The sequence below is a fragment of the Herpailurus yagouaroundi genome, unplaced genomic scaffold, assembly GCF_014898765.1.
Source record: "Herpailurus yagouaroundi ecotype Mexico unplaced genomic scaffold, PumYag 184, whole genome shotgun sequence".
NCBI classification, from domain to species: Eukaryota; Metazoa; Chordata; class Mammalia; order Carnivora; family Felidae; genus Herpailurus; species Herpailurus yagouaroundi.
In genome coordinates this window covers 3,822,136-3,843,543 of record NW_024412415.1, presented here as the reverse complement: position 1 = coordinate 3,843,543, position 21,408 = coordinate 3,822,136, and the positions used below count along the sequence as shown (strand labels likewise).

At 38.9% G+C, this 21,408-nt stretch overlaps 1 protein-coding gene across 7 annotated transcripts in view; it reads right to left on the bottom strand.

Moving 5' to 3' along the window:
* The window catches only part of CDIN1 (CDAN1 interacting nuclease 1), a 280,396-nt gene that overhangs the window by 171,977 nt on the left and 87,011 nt on the right, over positions 1 to 21,408 (bottom strand). For all 7 annotated transcript variants that reach the window (XM_040492232.1, XM_040492229.1, XM_040492234.1 and 4 more), the window contains 3 exons: positions 14,584 to 14,663; positions 14,174 to 14,223; positions 7,784 to 7,851 (listed from right to left, as the gene is read on the bottom strand). In XM_040492232.1, the coding sequence (XP_040348166.1) occupies positions 7,784 to 7,851; positions 14,174 to 14,223; positions 14,584 to 14,663 (198 nt within the window). The remainder of the gene's footprint in view (positions 1 to 7,783; positions 7,852 to 14,173; positions 14,224 to 14,583; positions 14,664 to 21,408) is intronic.

Below are 21,408 nucleotides of genomic sequence, written 5' to 3'. Positions count from 1 at the left end.
TATCTTTTCTATTCTCGCATTTTGTTTTCTTGTGTTTCCCCCCCCCCACCAAACTCTCATTCAATACTTGGAGCTATGGGCCCCCCGCCCCATCCCATATTTTTATGTTCTCAAAGAGTTTCACAGTCTTTTCTACCCAATTTAAGAAGTCAGCAAGGTTTCAGTAATAGATGTTACTATGATATGCAAACTATGTGCACAGAGACACAGAACAGATATGCATTTCATGGGGAGACCCACAGCACAGATAAATGAAATCTTTAGAGAACCCAAAATTTCATTACAGCCATTAGTTTCAACCTCTTCCCCCCAAGCTTCTTATCAAAGCTACTACTAAGGAATACAACTGACTGCTCTGACCTCGTCCTTTGCTTATGTCTTCAGGGGACAATACTAGTGAAAATTGAAATGGCCTAAAGATAGGAGACAAATGGGAGGTCACAAAGCTGGGACAGTGCAAAGTGGAGCTGAGCAGGCTGGTCCCTGCCGACTGGTGGCTGTGGAGACAGACAATATGAATATGGACAACAAAAGTAGAAGTCTTCTATATTTTACACCACATTTTAATTCTTTTGGTGTAATGCCACAAAAGAAGGGACGAATCGGAATGGCAGAGTAAAAAGAATACAGGGCAAGTGGTTGGAAAGGCACAGGCTATGGCCTGGGGCTAGATTCCTCCAAACAGAACAGGGGGCATTCGATGGGCACTAGAACACGTTCCAACTCCAAAATTCCAAGGAATGGATGATTAGCCTTTGCCCCAGCTCTGTTAGCTGTAGTCATTGATGGTAGAGCCTTCTGCAGGGCCAGTTCCATCTGTCCCAGAACCAATCTTGGTGAAGAAAGGAACAGTAGCAGTTCTGAGTCACAAAATGGATCTTCTACACACACACACACACACACACACACACACACACACACACACACACACGAAGCCAATCTTACTACAGCAGGTTCAGATTTGACTCTCAATGCCTTTGGTTTATGGAGATTAACGCTCCAACCTGTAATTTTCTGTGGAGATGTTTTGAGTGTTTGTCCTGCATCCCATCCTGTTTGGCACTTCCATCCTACTTACAATGTGATTCTGGTGACCGGTACTGTGACCCCCAACTATCAGCCTCAGGGGGGGACACCTGACCCAGACTAGCTGATTAGAGTCCTTCCTCAGATTCATTACGGGACAAAAGAGAATCACCAACTTTTCTCCGAGTCTAAGGAATAAACAAACTAGCGACTGCCAGGGATCATCTTTGTTGCCTGAGAATGAAGCCAACACTTAAAAAAGCAGAACATAAGAGGGAGAAAAGAGATGCTGATGACATTATTTTCTGTGTTCTGGATTCTACACACACCAGAAACAAACTTCTCTCCTTTGGATTTTCCAAGTATACTGCTGAACCAATGAGTTCTCCTTGTGTGTGTGTATATATAATTTTTCGATTAGACTTTCGTCACAACCAAAAGAGTTCCAGTATCTCTTCAGTGGCCAGGGTAGCAGACAAGCAGCAGACATGAGTTATCTAACCAGGGCCATGGCAAGGGAAGGGCCCAGAGCAGAAAGACTACTATATAGTAGGTGCACAGAGTAACCTGTTGTCAAAGCTCCAGGGAGCGTGTGGTGTTCTAGCAGCATGTATGTATGCCCACGGTTCTCTTCCCTTGGTCCCAGGGAGAAGCACACACAAGCATATTTAATAAGGGGAATAAGATGATCCTGCATCCCGACAATTTCCTCGGGAAGGAAGAACAGGACCTAATTCCCCATATCCCATCTCCAGTATCCTATTCCTGTTATTCTGAAAATTGTATCTCACTTTGTAACCTTTGGAGAGCTAGGAATTTAAATAGTTGATACATTTTTTCTTTTTTTTTTAGAGAGAGAGAGAGCATGCGTGTGTGCATGCATGGGGGAGGGGCGGAGGGAGAGGGAGTGAGAGGACCTTAAGCAGGCTCCATGCCTGGAGTCCAACGAGGGGCTCGATCGTGAGGCCATAACCTGAGCCGAAATCAAGAGTCGGACACTTGACTGCCTAAACCACCCCGCCAATCCTAAATAGTTGATACCTTATGAAATATACCCAACCAGGTCAGTTCTCTTTAGCCTAGATAATCATGTGTTTTATTCCTAGTCCCTTATTCTCTACTGCTAACATCTGCACATAAACACAACCTTAGTACTCTAAATCTCATCTGTTCCTGCTGCCGGTTCTTCACCTGAAGTCACAATCCCCCGTTTGTCACATCATAATCACTTCCCCAGCAGAGCATTACTGCTTCAGGTGGGGAATAAAGCAGCAGGAGCAGATGAACTCTTAGAAACAAAGATCCTAATTTTTTTACAGCAAAGGACATCCCTCACTAAGCCTACCTGGCTTTACAGATTATACCCTCCTGGAACCCCACAGAGTAATACACGAATGCTAGAAAAGCACCCACGTAAAATCTGCTGGTTTGTCATAAGGCAAGCCCAAACATGGGAGGGCGAGGTGGGGATAAAGCAAATGCCTCTCAGGTGTCAGTCAAAATAATTGTTAGCTTCCACTACCAGGGCGACATTCACTGGAAAGAATAAAATATCTCCAGAGCTATCCTTATTAAGCCAAACGTAATAAGAATTTGCACCAGTCAGTGGCTGCGGAAGCCACTAATGAAAGTCCCTCTGACCTGGAGACATGCCAGCCCACGGGGGATGAACAGTTTGTCTCCAGTCTTTGGTATAAGCTCTTTCATAGCCCCCTGACAGTGCAAACAGTCTTATTGTCTTCTCACTATTTTTCTTTCCTCCCCTGCCTTTACCCGTGAGGAGGAGGCGGGGGGTGTGGGGGAGGGTGAAGCAATAATAACAAAACATGGCCTTGTTCATCGTTTGAGAGATAAAAGTCAAAACATCTCTATCAGCAGTTAAAATATGTTTTCTATTTTGTTGATATCTGAAATGGAACAAACCCTTAGCAGAGGGGATATGGATGATCACAGTGCTTGTTGGGTCAACCCAGAGTTTAAGAAGGGCTCCCTGTGAAGCCTTTCCAGGAGAGTGGAGTTCCGAGGGCAGAGCAGCATGGAGACCCTAGGCTTGCCTCGTCCCTGAAATGCAACTAGATCAGCAGCAAACCATTTTGCACGCCTAGGAAACTGATCTGGGGATTAACACAACAATCTGCATAACTTGAGCCACACAACTCAGCAGCAGGTACGTGGTGTGGGGAGGTGAGCTGGGGGAGAGAAAAGCCAAGGAAGGTGGGGCGCCGTTTTTATGGAGGGAGGACAGAGAAAGAGAAAGGAGGAGAGTGCGGTACATTGGGATCGTGCAAGAAAAGCACTCCCCAAAAGCAGCTGGAGAGAAGGAGAAAGAGTGAAGGAGGGCACTTTGTGCCTCCCAGCCTAGGAGTGGGCAGCAGGTTCTTCGTGATCTTCTCAGACTTTAAATGCTGACCTATAAATGTTAGTTCTATATTAACTCTCCTTGGAAAGAACTGCCATGAACTTACCTGAAACTTAAACTTATCTAAAATTTTCCTGGCAGGCTCCATGTTTGATTCAACCTCTATTCCTGTGTTCCTAATGGTGCCTGCCCAAAGTAAGCACTTAAAAGACATCTGTGTGCCGAACCACCAAAAGCAAAGAGTGGTTAGTGTAGTGGTAAGGCAGCCAAGCTAATGAACTCAACTAGCCATCCTGGAAGCACATGGTGACAGGAAGGCAACGGTGAACACGAGCAGGTGAGTAAGTAAAATTCTATCACCACTTCAGGAAAAGTAGCTTATGAGCCAGCAGCATTTTCTTCATATGTAAAGGGTAGCTCTTGAGTTTTAGTATAATCTGTACCTTTCTTTCAAATGTTTGATAGAAGTAGCATGACAACAGCCTTGAATGCATTTATTTTCATTATCAGTATAATCAAGTGAATACCTACAAAGATGCTCAAGAGATGGAACTATAGTCTCATTGAGTTGGAAGTGGCATTGTGTGACATCACTGTGAGCACCCGAGGATACAGAACGCTTATCATCATCTTCACGCTAACTTGCATAGAGATCACATTCAACAAAAATTAGTTGAAAAAGGGGCGCCTGGGTGGCTCAGCCGGTTAAGCATCTGACTCTTAATTTTGGCTCAGGTCACAATCTCGTGGTTCGTGAGTTCGAGCCCCACGTCGGGCTCTGCGCTGATGGTGCAGAGCCTGCTTGAGATTCTCTCTCTCTCTCTCTCTCTCTCTCTCTCTCTCTCTCTCCCTGTCTCTCCTCAAAAGAGGAGAGTGCCCCACACTCTCTCTCAAAAAAATAAACTTCAAATACATTAATTAAAAAATTAGTTGAAAAGAATGCATGAATAATAAAAGAATTATAAGAACTCTGAAGAATTGCTAGAAATTATCTGTATTCATTTGCTTATAGCCTATCTCCCTACTAGACCGTAACTTCACGAAAGGAGGGACTTCACCTGACTTAATGTCTAGTTCCTAAGATAGTACCTGACTCAGTAACTTATTTTTGGAATAAATGAATAAATGTATGAATAAAAGATTTTTTAGTTGGAAAAAGTAAACATTTATTCAACTTTGATTTCTCTGAATACAATGTACCTATCCGTAGAAGTGCAAATGGATAATCTATAAAATCGGATAAATCCATGAGTACGCACAAATCTTCAATGAAAAGGACTTTTCTTTTTTTCTTTCCAATAGTGCTGGGTTAAATCCTGTGCCACAGCAACTGCTCAGTATGTGATTATGGATCAAGGAAAGTAAAAAAATTATTAGGGTTCAGAGAAAGGTTATTTATTTATTTATTTATTTAATGTTTATTTATTTTTGAAAGAGAGAGTGAAAGAGTGCAAGTGGGGGAAGGGCAGAGAGAAAGGGAGACAAAGAATCCAAAAAAGGCTCCAGGCTCTGAGCTGTCAGCACTGAGCCCGTGAGATCATGACTGGAGCCAAAGTCAGATGCTTAACCGACTGAGCCACCCAGGTGCTCCCAAGGTTATTTATTTTTAAAAAGGTCAGATATAATATGTATTTTATAAAATTACATATAGAGCACAATGGATGGAAAATTTTAAATGGGATAAAAAGTTTCGGGGAAGTCATAATTCTTAAGGAGGGTTAACATGTAAAATAAAGAATCCTTGTCTTTTGAGAGTACTGGTCAGATTAGAAACCAACGGAATGAGAAAGAGAGAAAGAGAGGGAGAGACCTTACTTTGGCTTATAAAAGATTCAAAGTATAACAAACATGTTTGTAATGTCTCTGCAACAAAATTCAAGATGTATACACATATAAACAAGAAAACATCAGATTAGAGGCTTATTTATATACCAATATTTTTCTCCAGTTCACTTAAAATGATGATCTATGGGGGCACCTGGGTGGCTTAGTCAGTTAAGCATCCGGACTCTGGATTTTGGCTCAGGTCATGATCTCATGGTTCGTGAGTTGGAGCCCCATGTCAGGCTCTGCACTGATATTGTAGAGCCCGCTTGGGAATCAATCTCTCTCTCTCTCTCTCTCTCTCTCTCTCTTCTCTCTCTCCTCCTCCCCTGCTTGCTCTCTCTCTCTCTCCAAAAAAATTACATAAAAAAAATAAAATGATCTATCTAAGTTTACCTGACAAAGTACTTTATATCTAATTAATCACTGTGAGGGGGTATTCACAAGGTAAAAGAACAGCCCATAACAATCTTTCACACAAGGCTTTGAATTCTCATGTTTTAACCTGTAAATAAACATGTAATAATTCAGCATTAAAATGCTTAAAGTGCATAGATTAAATTAACTTCTTTGTATGCTGATAAGGAGATGCTTAAAAACATTACATGGAGTCAGCTAAACATTCCATAACCCATTTATTTTAAAGATCAGTTAAGTATCACCTTTGGGTATGCTTCAATAAAATAATTATCTCTAGATCTTATAGCACAGAGAACTAGATGGGACCCATCAATATTAAGTCCCCATTCTGAACTTGTATGCAAGTGCTAATGACTCTTTGGCATGTTTCTGCATGCATGGTCTTTGTTAGCCAAGATCAAACCAGTCTAACACAGTTTCCAGAACCAAGGGACTCAAGGAACCTGGAACTCAGTTAAGCCTTGGCTCTTCCTCCCTGTTGGGGTCTTCTAGTTCTCAGGAAGGAAACAGAGAAAAGCTAGGCTAAGCAAAGAAACAATGCTGAAGGCCCGACTAGCCATAAGCAGATGGTGCGAAGAGTAATACCAAGCAGTCCTGAAAATCTGGTGGCTTCAAAACAGTAAAACAGATTTGGCCATGCTATATTGGCCACTATCTGAGTGATCAATGTGATCAGATACTTCATAACACTATCAGAACTCCATAGTTCTAAGATGTATGTCATGATGATGCATCATGGGTCATCCATTCCAACGGGTTCTGAGCCATTATATAGTCTACGTCTGATTAGATTTTTTCTGTAAGATGGTTTCTTCATTGTTTGTAGTTATCTTCAATGGACATAACTAGGAAATATGGGTGCTATACACACACACACACACACACACACACACACACACATCTGTATGCATATTTAATTTTTTAACCTAAGCCATGAATTTATGCTTTTACTTCCAATATTTTTTATTAGATTTTAAAAGGTGATTTCTATCTAATTTACCCTTTTACTAGGCTGAACATTTCAGCTGTCCTTACATTAAAAACCTTGCTCCTTTTACATATTGAAATTTAATTCATTAATTTGAGGCCATTGTCCTAATTTATCAACTTTCCTTAGCCCCTATTAAAGAACATTTATGAGATCTCCCATCTTAAAATTATCAACAACCTTATAATACATTCAACTCCATTGTCCAGTTCATTAATAAAAATATTGAATACTAAGACTTAAAACAGACTTTTTGCAGGCTTGTCTTCAACATCCCTCCCCAGCTTGACATAAGACTATTTAATGGACTTTACTTGGTCAAATCTTTGTCCATTCTGGGACAAAGATCGTGTAATCCAATATTCTGTGATTTTTTTTCCTAAAAAAAACCCCACACTATGCAGACTTAAATATCTACATACAAACAGATGTGTAAAATGCACACTTAGGTCTGTATAGAACCTTTACAAATTACCGCATTTACAATGGAGAAGAGGAATTAATTCACTGTAGAGTGCTTTATGGTTTCTGTGATCAGTTATCACATGTATACCCTTCAAGGCTTATTTTTAATGCTTCAGATGTTGAAAAAAATAACAATCTGTAGCAGGATCCTACATTGGCACATGAAAAAGACACACGGCCATGTATACGTGTTATATTTTTAAAAATCACACTAAATCTATGGTGATCACACTAAATCTATCATATAAAAATAATAAAACCTTAATATCTGGCTTTCAAGGAAAACTATCCGATTCCACACATGAGACAAACATACCCAACATGAATTTTTCCAGCTACTCTTTTTAACATATAAAGCATCTTAGAGACAATATTTCTTGTGTTTCTTTTGCTCTTCAGGCCTAGATTATGGCTAATACCTCATGACACCAAAAGTAATACTGCAACAGATATTAAAGCACTTTTCCAGCCACTTATTCTATAAAATATTAATTGCAAGCCTGTGCATGTGCTGTAGAGACAGGGATTAGGTAACCGAGTTCCTGCTCAGTTCTAAATCAATGAAAGATAACGTGCACAGCATCAATCATCGTTCTCTCTTCCTTTAGCACATAGTAAGTGCAAGTGGAAGATTTTTAAAAATATATATTTAAGCACTCATGGAGATATTACAGGCTAGAGAGAATGTAAGTAATACTTACCTAGGAAAGACAGGCTTTTCTCCAGAAGCAAGTCTCTCAGCAGGACTTCATGCTCATGACCAATGGCACTGGACAGGTTAGTTAAGGACAGTAACACAGGTGGAAGTAGATCATTAAAAAGAAAATGCTGATACCAGGTCTCTACTTTCAGATGAAATGGAAAGTGGAGGTAATCATAGCAACGATTTCCACACTTAGCCCACATCTCTAAGGAAAGAGATTTCTATACATGCACCCTCATTTAAATGGTTCCATGGAATTTTCCTCTTTCTGTAACATTTACATGCCTTTTGACAAATAAAGATTTGTAAACGGATGTGCACTTTGTCGTCTTTGAAAGGAGGGGGAGTCATTTTAAACATCCTTTGTACTATGTTAAAAATCCCTCAATTCAGGTTAGTACATTTATTGAGCACTTACTAAGTGCGGCAAAGCATTCCAAATTTCTAGCCCGTTTCACTTTCAGCTGCTGCTGGTGAGCTTCTGCGAGGTGGGAAGCAGAACAGCCAATCTATTGAGAATTGTAGGTACTCTGGAAGGAGGTCATCCAGCAAAGGACTGCGGGTTGGGGTGCTGGTACAGAAGCTGTTTCAAGTCTTTCTATAGTGTGTTCCAGTGTATCATATTATCATCTAACACAGAAACAGATACAGGCACATATAAATTCTCTGAGGGATTACTATGAGGTCGGCACTGTGTTAAGTGCCATATGTATGTTGTTTCACGCTCAGTTATTATCATCCTTATTTTACAGATGAGGACACCAAGGCTTAGAAAAGAATCCGCACAAGTCCACACGGTTAATGTGTGGCAAAGCGGAGGATCTGAATGAGATCTCTACGAAGTCTTCGTTTGTGGCCTCCATACAACTTCTTGAAAAGTATTAAAATTAACTATGTGAAAATAATGGATACTAGCCAACAGTTCTTAAATTTTTTTTTTCCAGCGTTTATTTTTATTTTTGGGACAGAGAGGCAGAGCATGAACGGGGGAGGGGCAGAGAGAGAGGGAGACACAGAATCGGAAACAGGCTCCAGGCTCTGAGCCATCAGCCCAGAGCCTGACGCGGGGCTCGAACTCACGGACCGCGAGATCGTGACCTGGCTGAAGTCGGACACTTAACCGCCTGCGCCACCCAGGCGCCCCACCAACAGTTCTTAAATACCATAGACTAAGCCTTGGTGCTAAACACTGGGGGTATCATCGTTTTTGTGGGTGAAGTCCTCAACAACTTTGGTTATTTTATTGTTATAGTGTCACAGACTCACTACATTCAGCTACTCATATATGCACACGCCATTTGTTTCCTTACCGTCTTAGTTGTTGACAACTCCATGCTGTTCAAACCAAAATGTAGGTGTCCTAGACTCCTACCTGTCTCTCACATTCCTCTCAGTTCGTCAGTAGCTCTTGTTGGTGCCAACTTACAACTAAGTATGATACTCGCCAAATTTTTACGACTTCCTCTGCTGCCATCCCAGCCTAGCATTTCTTTAAAAAATTTTTTTAAATGTTTATTTATTCATGTTGAGAGAGCGAGCATGCATGTGTGAGTGGGGGAGGGGCAGAGAGCGAGGGAGAGAGAGAACCCCCAGCAGGTTCTGCACCACCAGCACAGAGCCTGACGTGGGGCTCGAACCCACAAGCCGTGAGATCATGACCCAAACCAAAAATCAAGAGTCGGATGTTTAACTGACTGAGCCACCCAGGTGCCCCTCTTTTAAAACAAAAACATTAAGGGGCGCCTGGGTGGCGCAGTCGGTTAAGCGTCCGACTTCAGCCAGGTCGCGATCTCGCGGTCCGTGAGTTCGAGCCCCGCGTCAGGCTCTGGGCTGATGGCTCGGAGCCTGGAGCCTGTTTCCGATTCTGTGTCTCCCTCTCTCTCTGCCCCTCCCCCGTTCATGCTCTGTCTCTCTCTGTCCCAAAAATAAATAAACGTTGAAAAAAAATTTTTTTTTAAAAATAAAAAATAAAAAATAAAACAAAAACATTAAAAAAATTAATTCTAGTAGAGTTAACATACAGTGTTATGTTAGTTTCTGGTGTACAATATAGTGACTGAACACTGCCATACAATACCCAGTGCTCATCACGACAAGTGCACTCCTTAGTCCCCATCACCTAGTTCACTCATCCCCCCACTACCTCCCCTCTGGTAACCATGAGTTTGTTCTCAACGTTAAGAGTCTGTTTCCTGGTTTCTCTCTCTCTCTCTTTCTCTGTTTTCTTTTTTTTCCTTGGCTCCTTTTCCTTTGTTTTGTTTCTTAAATGCTATGTATGAGTGAAGTCATAAGGTATTTGTCTTTCTCTGGCTGGCTTATATCACTTAGCATTATGCTCTCTAGATCCATCCATGTCCTCGCAAATGGCAAGATTTCATTCTTTTTATGGCTGAACAATATTCCGTGTGTGTGTGTGTGTGTGTGTGTGTGTGTGTGTGTACGCGTGCGACACACACACTGAATCTTCCCTATCCCTTCACCTGTCGACCGACACTTGGGCTGCTTCCTTATCGTGGCTATTGTAAACAATGCTGCTATAAACATGGGGTGCAGGGATCCTTTGAATTAGTGTTTTTGTATTTTGGGGGTAAATACCCAGTAGTGCGATCGATGGATCATAGGGTAGTTCTATTTTTAATTTTTTGAGGCACCTCTATACTGTCTTCCACAGTGGCTGCACCAGTGTGTATTCCCACCGGCGGTGCACAAGGATTCCTTTTTCTCTATGTCCTCGCCAACACTTGTTATTTCTTGTCTTTTTGAGACAGCCATTATGGCAGGTGTGAGGTGGGAGCTCACTGTAGTTTTAGTTTGTGTTTCCACTTGGGGTATCATCTAATTTAACTTTTACCACCACCGCATGAGTAGGTACTACTCTTAGTCCCATTTTTATAAATATGGAAAGCAAAGTTCAAGAAGGCTGAGGAACTTGCTGAAGGTCCCATGGCTGGTAAATAATTAAATCAGGAATGGGATTTAGGGGTACCTGGTTGGCTCAGTTGGTAGAACAAGCGACTCTTGATGTCAGGGTTGTGAGGTCGAGCCCCACGTTGGGTGTGGAGATTACTTAAAAGTAAAATCTTTAAAAAAAGGAATGGAAGTTGGAATTCTGCTATATTTTCCAAAAGGATGCGCTTGCACAAAGTCTGAAAAGGAGTGTAATCCTATTCTGGTACTTTGACTCTATCAAGTGCATTTGGCAGTAATAATCTAATTCTCCATTGGGTAAGTCAACATGGTCACACTGCTCCTCAGCTTACCCCATCATGCACTGCAAGAGTCCAATTTAAATGAAATAAAATTTATGCATTATTTGTTTAAAAAAAAATTCCTAGAGAATCATCTCCCCTTTATCAACACATACAGGTTAATACCATTTAAATCATAATTCAAGAGATGAGGCCACTCATGTCCACCATCAAAATGAGGCCTGACTCATAACTGCATTTTTCCTTCTGTTGTCCCCTCTCCCCACTATGCACGTGGCTGTGCTTATTTAATTTCTAACTGGAAAAAAAAAATAAAGGAACAAATTTTCAAATCATAAACTTTCACACATTTGCAGAGTCCACTGAAGACATCTGCTGAAGATCTCTCAATGGTTTCTCATTATTAGGGGCATCCCGCATTTTAGAACTAAATTATTTACTCCTAATCCACATAAATGCGCTCTCACTTTTATTGTTGTAAATTATTCACATCTCAAATGTTGAATCATGAAACGGAGGTTACTGATGGTACAGAAATGAAACCCACAGCATTTTAAGCTTCCTGCATCAACCTCTTTCCTTGGTGCTCAGTTTAGGTCTTTGTGTAATAGCTGGGTCCTGGAGTCACACTTTGGAAAGGTGAACTGGCTGGTTTCTCACACCTTTTGTGTCTGTGAATACATCTGTGGCAGGAAAGGTGTGGATGGACATGGCTGTGCAGGAAAAAATGTAGAAGACACCAAAAGAAAAAAAAGAAAGCACAATGACAATGTATGTACTCTTTGCTACCGTGCTTTTCGTGATGTCTTATTTGTAAATGACCAATTTACTTTATTCTACTTACACAAATGTCTACATGTAACATTTACATAATGGAGTAAAAAGATTTTGCACCTATTCTATTTACTAAATGTGTACTTTCTTTCTCACAAAATGATGTAATTTACCGACAGTAAGCAATGTAAACATTACTAAATTATCAGAACAACATACAAATAGCATTTTCGCTCACACGGAAAACTACTAATTTTTATTCAGTGTGAAATAAAGTAATTCCTGTGGATCCATCTAGGAAACATCTATGCAAGCATATTTACATTATACGAAACTGCTACTACCTCGGTGCAAAAATAAAATCAGTTGTCTATAAATTTCCCAGCTTGTTTTATTTTGTGTGGTGAAAGCAATCACCGATTTGAAATTTTGCAAAGACATGCTTCTTGATTATGCTTTTCTTGATATAAACATATAAAAAACACAAAGTCTAGAAAACAAAGCTTATAAAAACAGTAATTTTACTGGCAATAGGCATAATGGAACTGCAAAATTATAATCTAGTCAGTGAATGCAATTTATAGACATACATCATTATCTTTATCAATTGAAACCATGTACTACATTAAATTCTATTGGCAATAACACAGCCAAAAAAGGAAAAGTGAATGATGGCAAAAATGTAAAGAAAATACTCTGAACAGAATTTATAATGCTCTATAAGCAGAGAACACTTAGACTTTGTCTATAATAATACCTATTATTGATGTATGGCAGTGACCATGGGGCAAAACTTGTAAATAACCTCACAAGCCATTTTCTTAGCCAGCAATACAGCAATCTAGTTTCCCGTAAGCATCTCAACTATTACTGAAAAATAGCCTCCTGGCATTTACAAAGCAGTTGACTTCATACTTAGTCCATGCATATATAATTAGATAGTTATATTTAAAATCAATATGCAATCCTTCAAAAGACATTATGCTTTTAAAACCTTAACTTTAAATTGATTTTTAACTATTTTATGTGCTTTAAAATTAACATGTAATATCGCCCCAGATACTCTGAGATGGTGTTAGTTGTTATACAAATGTGCTAAACTTTATCACTGTAGCAACATGAGGTTGGCACTCCTACAATTTCTAATGCTATCATTAATTTTATACTGAAAATAGAAGTATAGTTTCACTTTGGTCTAATAAAAAGGCAAGCTTATGACAGGGCTGTGATTTTATTAATTTAAACTACATTGGTGGTGGGGGGGACACACTTGAAGAATAAATATATAAAGGACTATAACTTAGGTAGTGAATATTCTTACAAGAGGGCTCTGTTAAAAGATGGTTTTTCAAAGGTTAACTTTATAAAGAAAATGAGTTTCTTTACAAAAATTTTACGGAGTCTAAGACTTTGTGAAACAAGACGGGATATTAACACACACACACACACACACACACACACGCCCAGGACTTTCAACACAAAGCTTCCTGACTAGTCACACTGAGTCTCAAATAGTCATAGTGCTACCCATACTCACAAAACCTATACTAGGAAGGCCTTTTACAGTATTAAGAAATGTGAGACACATGGACTCAGGTGGAATAGGATTTTCATTTAAAAAATTACTAGTTGTTTATTCTTTAAATAGCATTTTTCCACCAAGGGGTATCAAAATTCTCAGCATTGCCACAGTACTGCTAAAGGTATTGGTGGATAACGTCCTACTTCATGAAGTAGTGAATGTTTGCTCAAATCCCGTTTCAAGAAGAAAGTATTAACTCTTTAGTAATCTCTTGTCTCTAATGAAGAGTGACTGGACACCTGTTTTTATAGCCTTAAATCAGTCCAGAGGGAAAAATTAGCTTGGTTTCTCTCAAACTGTTTATTAGGGATCCAAATGGCAGCCTGGGCTGTAATCAGCATTTAAGCAACAAGAATCTACTGCCCTTTCAAAAGCGATGGCCTCCGTGGCATTTTAATCACTTCCTCCTTTAACTCCAGGCTCTACATTTATTCTAGGGAACTCAACTGAATTTGGCTCATTTTGTATGGAATTTCGCTCTCTCTTTTTTCAATGTTCACTGGATTGGTGAGAGACATTCCCAGACAGTAGGCCACGTGCTTCATGATTCTGTCCCTTTAAACTCCCTGAAAACGAAGCAGTTTGAGATAACGTGTGAATGTACAACTGCTGAACTGACAGCCTCCCGTGGCCCCATCTGATTTTCCTTAAGCTGTAGAAAAGGATGGTCTGCAGTGACCCTCCGGTTGATTGCATGTAAAGTAGAAGGGTATGAAATGTGTTTTGTGAAGCAGAACTTTATGTCAGGTTAAAGCTAGACACATCTCCTCCACTGAGTCTGAGCTCGTCAATTGTGCACCTAAAATTTTATGGGAAAGGATACTGTTTGATGCAGTCTACCAGTGGTCCATAACAGCAGTCGTTCACAATGCACTGTGGATAAAACACAGAAGGAGGTCTGGGGTGACTATGAAAAGGGTTACCGTTAACTAGTATCCTAAAAGCAGTCATTATTTTCCTTAAAAAAAAAAAAAAAAAAACAACAAAAAAACCCAGCTATCAAAAGGCTGTTAAGATTTAATCACAGAAAACAAAAATCGCATGCTTTTTATTCACTATAAAAGCAAGCTATTAAAAAGTGAAATGCTCTTCTCGCAAATATTGCATTGCCATTTATGGTGCACCCTGACCTCAGTGATAGTTTATGATGACAGTAATTAAATGAGGTTTAAAATCCTTTACTCCGCTAGGCAGATAGCACTGCCACTGAAAATAGACAGCTGTGATTAATACCTGATAGACCTGATTTGCTAGAACTCCATCTGGAATCTGAGAAGGGTCCCGTAGCATACTATTTATAACAGACTTGGAGGCTGTAGGAGAAAAGAGATGAACTGTTAACAGTCAACATAGTTCTAATGCAGCATGAGGACTGACATGTACCTATATACACACAAACTATGCAAATGAAAACATTACTGATACTAATAATTTTTTCCTTTTTTTTTTTAATCGAAGGGAAGCTTTTAATTAGACCATTTTGCCAAGTTTATAAGCCACACTGCCAGATTTGAAGATGACCTAATTTTTCCAAGGTAAATTAACAAGTACAGACCTAAAGCATATGTCTCCTTGCAGATCAATTAGCTCTGGAAAAGCCCGCTTGGGGAAAAAACACAACATGAACAATCAGAGAAGAAATATTTACCTTTTGCAGGTTAAGTATTTTCTAACTAAGCAGATGTACATGGAGAACTTCGTGAAGGCAGGTCGGATTTCAATGATGTCAATAAAAACAACTTTTAGCTACGAAAGCATCTCTGAATTCTAAACCTTTCTAAAATAATTCTCATCAATTGCCACAAAATATTATGTCCGGGTCCCAGATGAGAAAAGTAGGTAAAACTAACAACTGAAGGAAACTTAAGGAAGAAAAAACAAACAAACAAACAACAACAACAACAACTATATATATATATATATATATATATATATATATATATATGAATTTTTATCCCAGAATATGCCTCCTCATATCCAAGTGTAAATTAAATTGACCTTACCCCAGGAACTACTACAGAAGAAAGGCTAGGGGAGGCATCTAACGAAGAATGCTCTAGCAGATCATACCCTTAGCAAATGGAGGCAAGAGATTCGGGCCCTGCTGTTTTCTGTAGGCATGTGGAAGCCAAGATAACCAGAACTCCTCTTCCTCTGCAAGGGAAGAAGGCAAGCCTCTAAATTAAAACTAAGTCAAGTGCTGCCTAGGAATCAATCCTTCCAAGTCCTCCAATGGGATGATTCCCAAACATCCAGCAAAACGGCTTAGGGTCTATCCACACAAACACAAACTAAAATGCATATTGGATAATTCTCTAGTTAATAGAATGAACGCAGACCACAGATCAACATCAATCACACGGAGATGATTTTAGTTTTTTTTTTTTTAGATTACTATGTTCTTTATCAAGTTCAACACCATAAGAACACTGACAGATATGATAAATGTTAGTAAATACTGTGTAAAGAAATAAGGAAATTACATCTTTTTCACTTAAGCACAGCACTGAGTCCACAAAGAAAAAAATGCAATACACTTTTTAAAAATTATTTCCTATTGTTTAATTATTTCCTATTCTGCACGCTTACAACAACGTTTACATACTTAGCCATTTGTAAACGTGTGTTTGTAACTGCAAGTGTAGAAGCCATATCTGGAATCCTAAAAAGAGCATCATCACCAGAGTAATACTAGCCAGCCCTATCTCTACCACTAGCTCTTCAGCCTGGGCAAAGTTGTGGAACACGGAACCTCTCAGGCTCACTGTCTTCTGTAGAAAATGACAATATTATCTAAGCGGACCACCTTCAACCGTTCTTGTGTGTCTCTGGAGAAAAAAAGCAACAATGGCTGTCTTGTTGATGTTGTCAAGTTTAAGTGATATCAAGAACCAAATCAGGGGCACCTGGGTGGCTCAGTCAGTTAAGCACTGGACTTCGGCTCAGGTCATATTCTCACAGTTCGTGGTTCGAGCCCCGTGTCGGGCTCTGTGCTCATAGATCAGAGCCTGGAGCCTGCTTTGGATTCTGTGTCTCCCTCTCTCTGCAACTCCCCTTCTCATACTCTGTCTCTCTCTCTCTCAAATATAAATAAACGTTAAAAAACAATTAAAAAAAAAGAACCAAATCAAAGTTAGGCATTTGCTTCACATAAGCTTAAGTTAGACTTTATTATCTCTGTAAAAAGTGACCATGACTATGTGGTACAAATACTGGGAAAATGAAACAGCCAATCTTGTCATTGTAAAAGAATAGATTATTGCAAAAACAGTGTTAAATAGATAGTAATGCACCTGCTAACTTCACTCAATTTTCCCAACTTAATTCTAAGGCCTGGCCACCTGGAGGGGACCAAAGCAGTTGCTCATGCATTTGGTGACCTTCTCTGAGGGTTCTCTCTCTGGTTGGCCCCTCAGTTACCAGACAGTAATGACAGACACATTCTTTCAAGGTACCCATGATGCCATACCATGTCTCCAAGAAACAACAGCACCTTCCCCACATGTACTTGGTTATAACTAAGATGTTCTACTGTTCTTACACCATATAAGGAAAAGATTATCAATCTATAAATGGCCAGATAACATGATCAAAAGTTCTATCCTTTGGAAATTACTGACCGCATATCAAACTGTATGATAACTCAAGGCAAACCATAGATCAAAGGCTCTTTTTTAAATAGAGGAGAGAAAGGGCACCTGGGTGGCTCAGTCAGTTGTGCATTCGACTTCAGCTCAGGTCATGCTCTCACAGTTCATGAGTTTGAGCCCCATGTCAGGCTCTGTGCTGACAGCTCAGATTCTGTGTCTCCCTCTCTCTCTGCCCCTCCCCCACTCTCACTCTCTGTCTCTCTCTCAAAAATAAATAAATGTTAAAAAATTTTTTTCTTAAATAGAGGAGGGAAAATACTCTAGGACATAAGAAGATGAAGTCACTTATTTTGTGAGAGAAGAAAAGTAAATATTATAGAAAAAAGAAACTAATGATGTCGTAATTTTCTTCACAATATAAATTTTTTGAATAGTGCTTATCAGAACTAAGAATCATAGCCAGTAAGTTTTTTTTTTATTTTATTTTTTTTAATTTTTTTTAACATTTATTTATTTTTGATACAGAGAGAGACAGAGCATGAACCGGGCAGGGTCAGAGAGAGAGGGAGAGACAGAATCTGAAACAGGCTCCAGGCTCTGAGCCATCAGCACAGAGCCTGACACGGGGCTCGAACTCATGGACCGCGAGATAATGACCTGAGCCGAAGTCGGGCACTTAACCAACTAAGCCACCCAGGCGCCCCAAGTTTTTTTTTTTTAAATAGCCTGAATATATTGAATAGAACACTATTCAAATCAGAGAAAGCTTGCAAGAACAAGTCAATCATTTTAAATTGAATACTAAAAACTATGTATTGAACCCACATTCATTTTAAACTCCGTAAAATGTCTTTTCCTTTTCCTATTTTTTAGAGCAAGACAGAAAGTGATAATAAAAAGGGAGTCAAGGCCTTGGCCACAGACCCAGGATATGCTTGGCCCCCATTTGCAGATTTTAGCACTTAAGCTTCATAAAAGTATACCTGTGTCTCAGATCCAAGCCAGAGAGTGCAAACTTACTTTTACACACATACGCTGAAGCTAAGAACCGCCAGAGGGATGAGCAGTATCAAACAGGTAAGGAAAGGCAGTTGGACAATCCTGGGATGGCTAAGAATAAGAAGGGCTCAAGGAAGCCAGGGCCTTTCATACAAGCTGTCCCTGGGCCAGCTACTACCTAAGCCCACATTGCATCCATCTTTTTTGACCATATGTAGACAGGAGGCTTAGGTCCTCCATAACCTTTCCTAGATGCACTCATCTGTTGATTTTACAGTTCACCCCTGTCACTGCTTCAATCGATTGCTAGAATTTCAACTTTCTACCAACCACGTATAGGGCAGGAATGCATGAGTCACTTGGGGCTACATGCACAAGGATAGGAGAGAACTGGTACCTGTTAAAGCATGCTACAGAAGACAGGCAATAGGCAATGTCTGGACTAAGGCATAATGCTGAAGATTATGATCTGCTTTCTGTGTAATATTTTTTTTTTTTTTTTAAGTTTGTTTAACCTGAGAGAGACTGACACAGCACGTGTAGTGGAGGGGCAGAAAAGAGAGGGAGAGAGATAATCCCGAGCAGGCTCTTTGCTGCCAGTGCAGGGCCCAATGCAGGACTCGAACCCACAGAACTGGCAGATTATGACCCAAACTGAAACCAAGGGTCAGAGGCTTAACTGACTGGGCCACCCAGGCACTCCTGCTTTCTGTGAAATATTTCAAGAGCCAAAAAAACCCAAACATCCGTGCACCCACCACTCTGACTTAATGTCTGGATCTTCAATTAAATTTACCTTAGATAGTCTAATATTAATTTGTGTAAACTTTTTTATTTATCAGTCTTGCTAGAGGTCAGTTCATTTTTCTAGTATTTTTAAGAAACTAAATTTTGGTTTCACTGATTCTCTCTACTGCTTCATTCCTTCCAATTTCATTTAATTCATCCTTTTGTCCTCATTATTTCTGGCTTTCCACTTTGAGTTCATTGTATTATTCTTTTACAGACTTACTATCTTTGTTATATAAAATTTTAATCTTTTATTTTAACATATACTTTTTAAGGCTATAATTTTCCCTCTAGATTCTGCTTTAGCTACATGCTCCAAGTGTTCTTCTTATTTATTTATAAATATTTTATAGCTTCCATTATGATTTTATCTTTGATCTATAAATTATTTAAAAATTTATTCCAAATTTCTAATTTGACCATATTGGTCAAAGTATGTGATGCTTATATTCATTTGGGAGTATCTGTTTGACTTCCTTTGGTGTTTTCATTTGCAATCAATTTTTATCAATATTTTACAGATCTTAAAAAATAATAAAGTTCCTAATTTTCAGATATAGGGTTCAGTTTTGTCTAGTAGGCCAAGATTTTTCATTGTATTATTTAAATGTTCTATATTCTTATTTTTTCATTAATTTTAAACAGACCCCTATCTAATCTAATCATAGCTCTTTTGTAATTCTGAGTACAGTTGACCCTTAATCATATGGGGGTTAGGGGCACCAACCCCCTGTGTGGTTAGCAGTCCCACATATAACTTCTGACTGCCCAAAACTTAACTACTAATAGCCTACCGTTGATAGGAAGCTTAACTGATAACATAGTCGATTAGCACATTTTGTATGTTATATGTATTACATACTATATTCTTACAATAAAGCTAGAGAAAAGAAAATGTTAATAAGATCATAAGGAAGTGAAAGCATATTTACAGTACTACACTGTATTTATTTTAAAAAATCAGCATATAAATGGACCCATGCTGTTCAAACTCATGTTGCTCAACGGTCAGCTATATAAGGAATTTAGAATGCACTCACTCCAATCAGGAAGCCCCCTTCCCCATAAGCCTGCATGTTATTGTGTCTATTGTTTTTATCTAACCACCTTGTTGGTAAACATTAAGTTCTTAGTTTTTGTGATGGCTAATTTTATGCCAACTTGACTGGGCCACAGACAGGGTGCCTAGATGTTTGACCAAACGTTATTCTGGATGTGTCTGTGATAGTGTTTCTGGATGAGATTCACAATTCACATTTGAATTGGAGTAAAGCACATTGCCCTCACCAAGATGAATGGGTTTCATCCAATCAGTTGAAGGCCTGACCAGAATATAGAAGATAAGTTTTTTCTGACTGATTGCCTTCAATCTGGGACATCAGTATTTTCCTCTGGACTCAAACTAAAATACTGGCTGGTCCTGGATCTCAAACTTGTAGGCCTTTGGACTGGAACTAAACCATTGGCTCTATTGGGTCTCCAGCTTACCTACTGTAGCACTTGGGACTTTTCAGCCTCTATTATCACATCAGCCTATTCTTTATAATAAATCTCTCTCTCTCCATATATATATATATACATACATACATATACCACACATAACTGGTTCTGTTCTTGAGTACTCCAATGGTCTCTATTTTTTTACATGTTTGATACTTACTTAGATTTATGAACATTTGCCCATTTCCTCTTTCAGTATTGCTTTCTGAATTCAGCTCTCTATTTTATATTCAATATCTTTGCTAGTAAAGCACCTATGTATTCATTCTTTCAGATGGGACCAATGAATAGTAAAATCTCTTAGTCTTGTTTTGCCTGAAAATAACTTATTTCTCACTTTTGAATGATAATATAGCTGGGTATAGAATTATAAACTAAGAGTCATTTTATTTCAACCCTTTGAAGATATGAGTTCACTGTCTCTTGACATTTGTTATTGATAAGAACTCTCCTGTCAGTTTAATAATAATCCCCATAGAATTAATTTGTCTTTTATCTCTGGCTCCTTTTAAATTTTTCTTTGATATTCAACAGTTTCATCACTGTGTGCCTGGATATGGCTCTTTTAATTTAAGTTTGCTTGGAATTAGCTGTTTGATGAACTTATGCATATATACCTTTAACCAGTTTGAAAATTTTGAGCCATTATAACCTGGGCTTCTATTCTCTCCTTCTGGAACTCTTATATTAGACATCTATCAGAAGGCCTTATTACTGTCTCCTATGTTTCCTACTCCTATAAAGTGTTACTTCCTTTCTATTCATCTCTTTTGTTATATACTAAAGGTGCTTTCCTTAGAGCCATCCTAAAATTCACTAACTTTTATTCTAATTCTTCTAATTTTCTTCTAATCTTTTTTCTAATCTAACACTTCACTCATCTAATGAGGTTTTCATTTCACAATGATATCATTTCCAAATTTTATTTTTGTTTTTTTCCAAATCTATCTGCTCTTTTTTCACACTAATTTCTATTCTTTCCATTATCTAGTTAGTTTTTAATTTATTTGATCAGCTTATATAATTTTTTTGGTTTTAAAATGTCATCTTATAGATTTTCTTATCTCCAGTTCATGGTATGTAATTTCTCTATCTGCCTCCCTCCCTCCCTATCTTCTATGTAACGTAACGTTACATAACATAACATAACATAACATAACATAACATAACATAACATAAC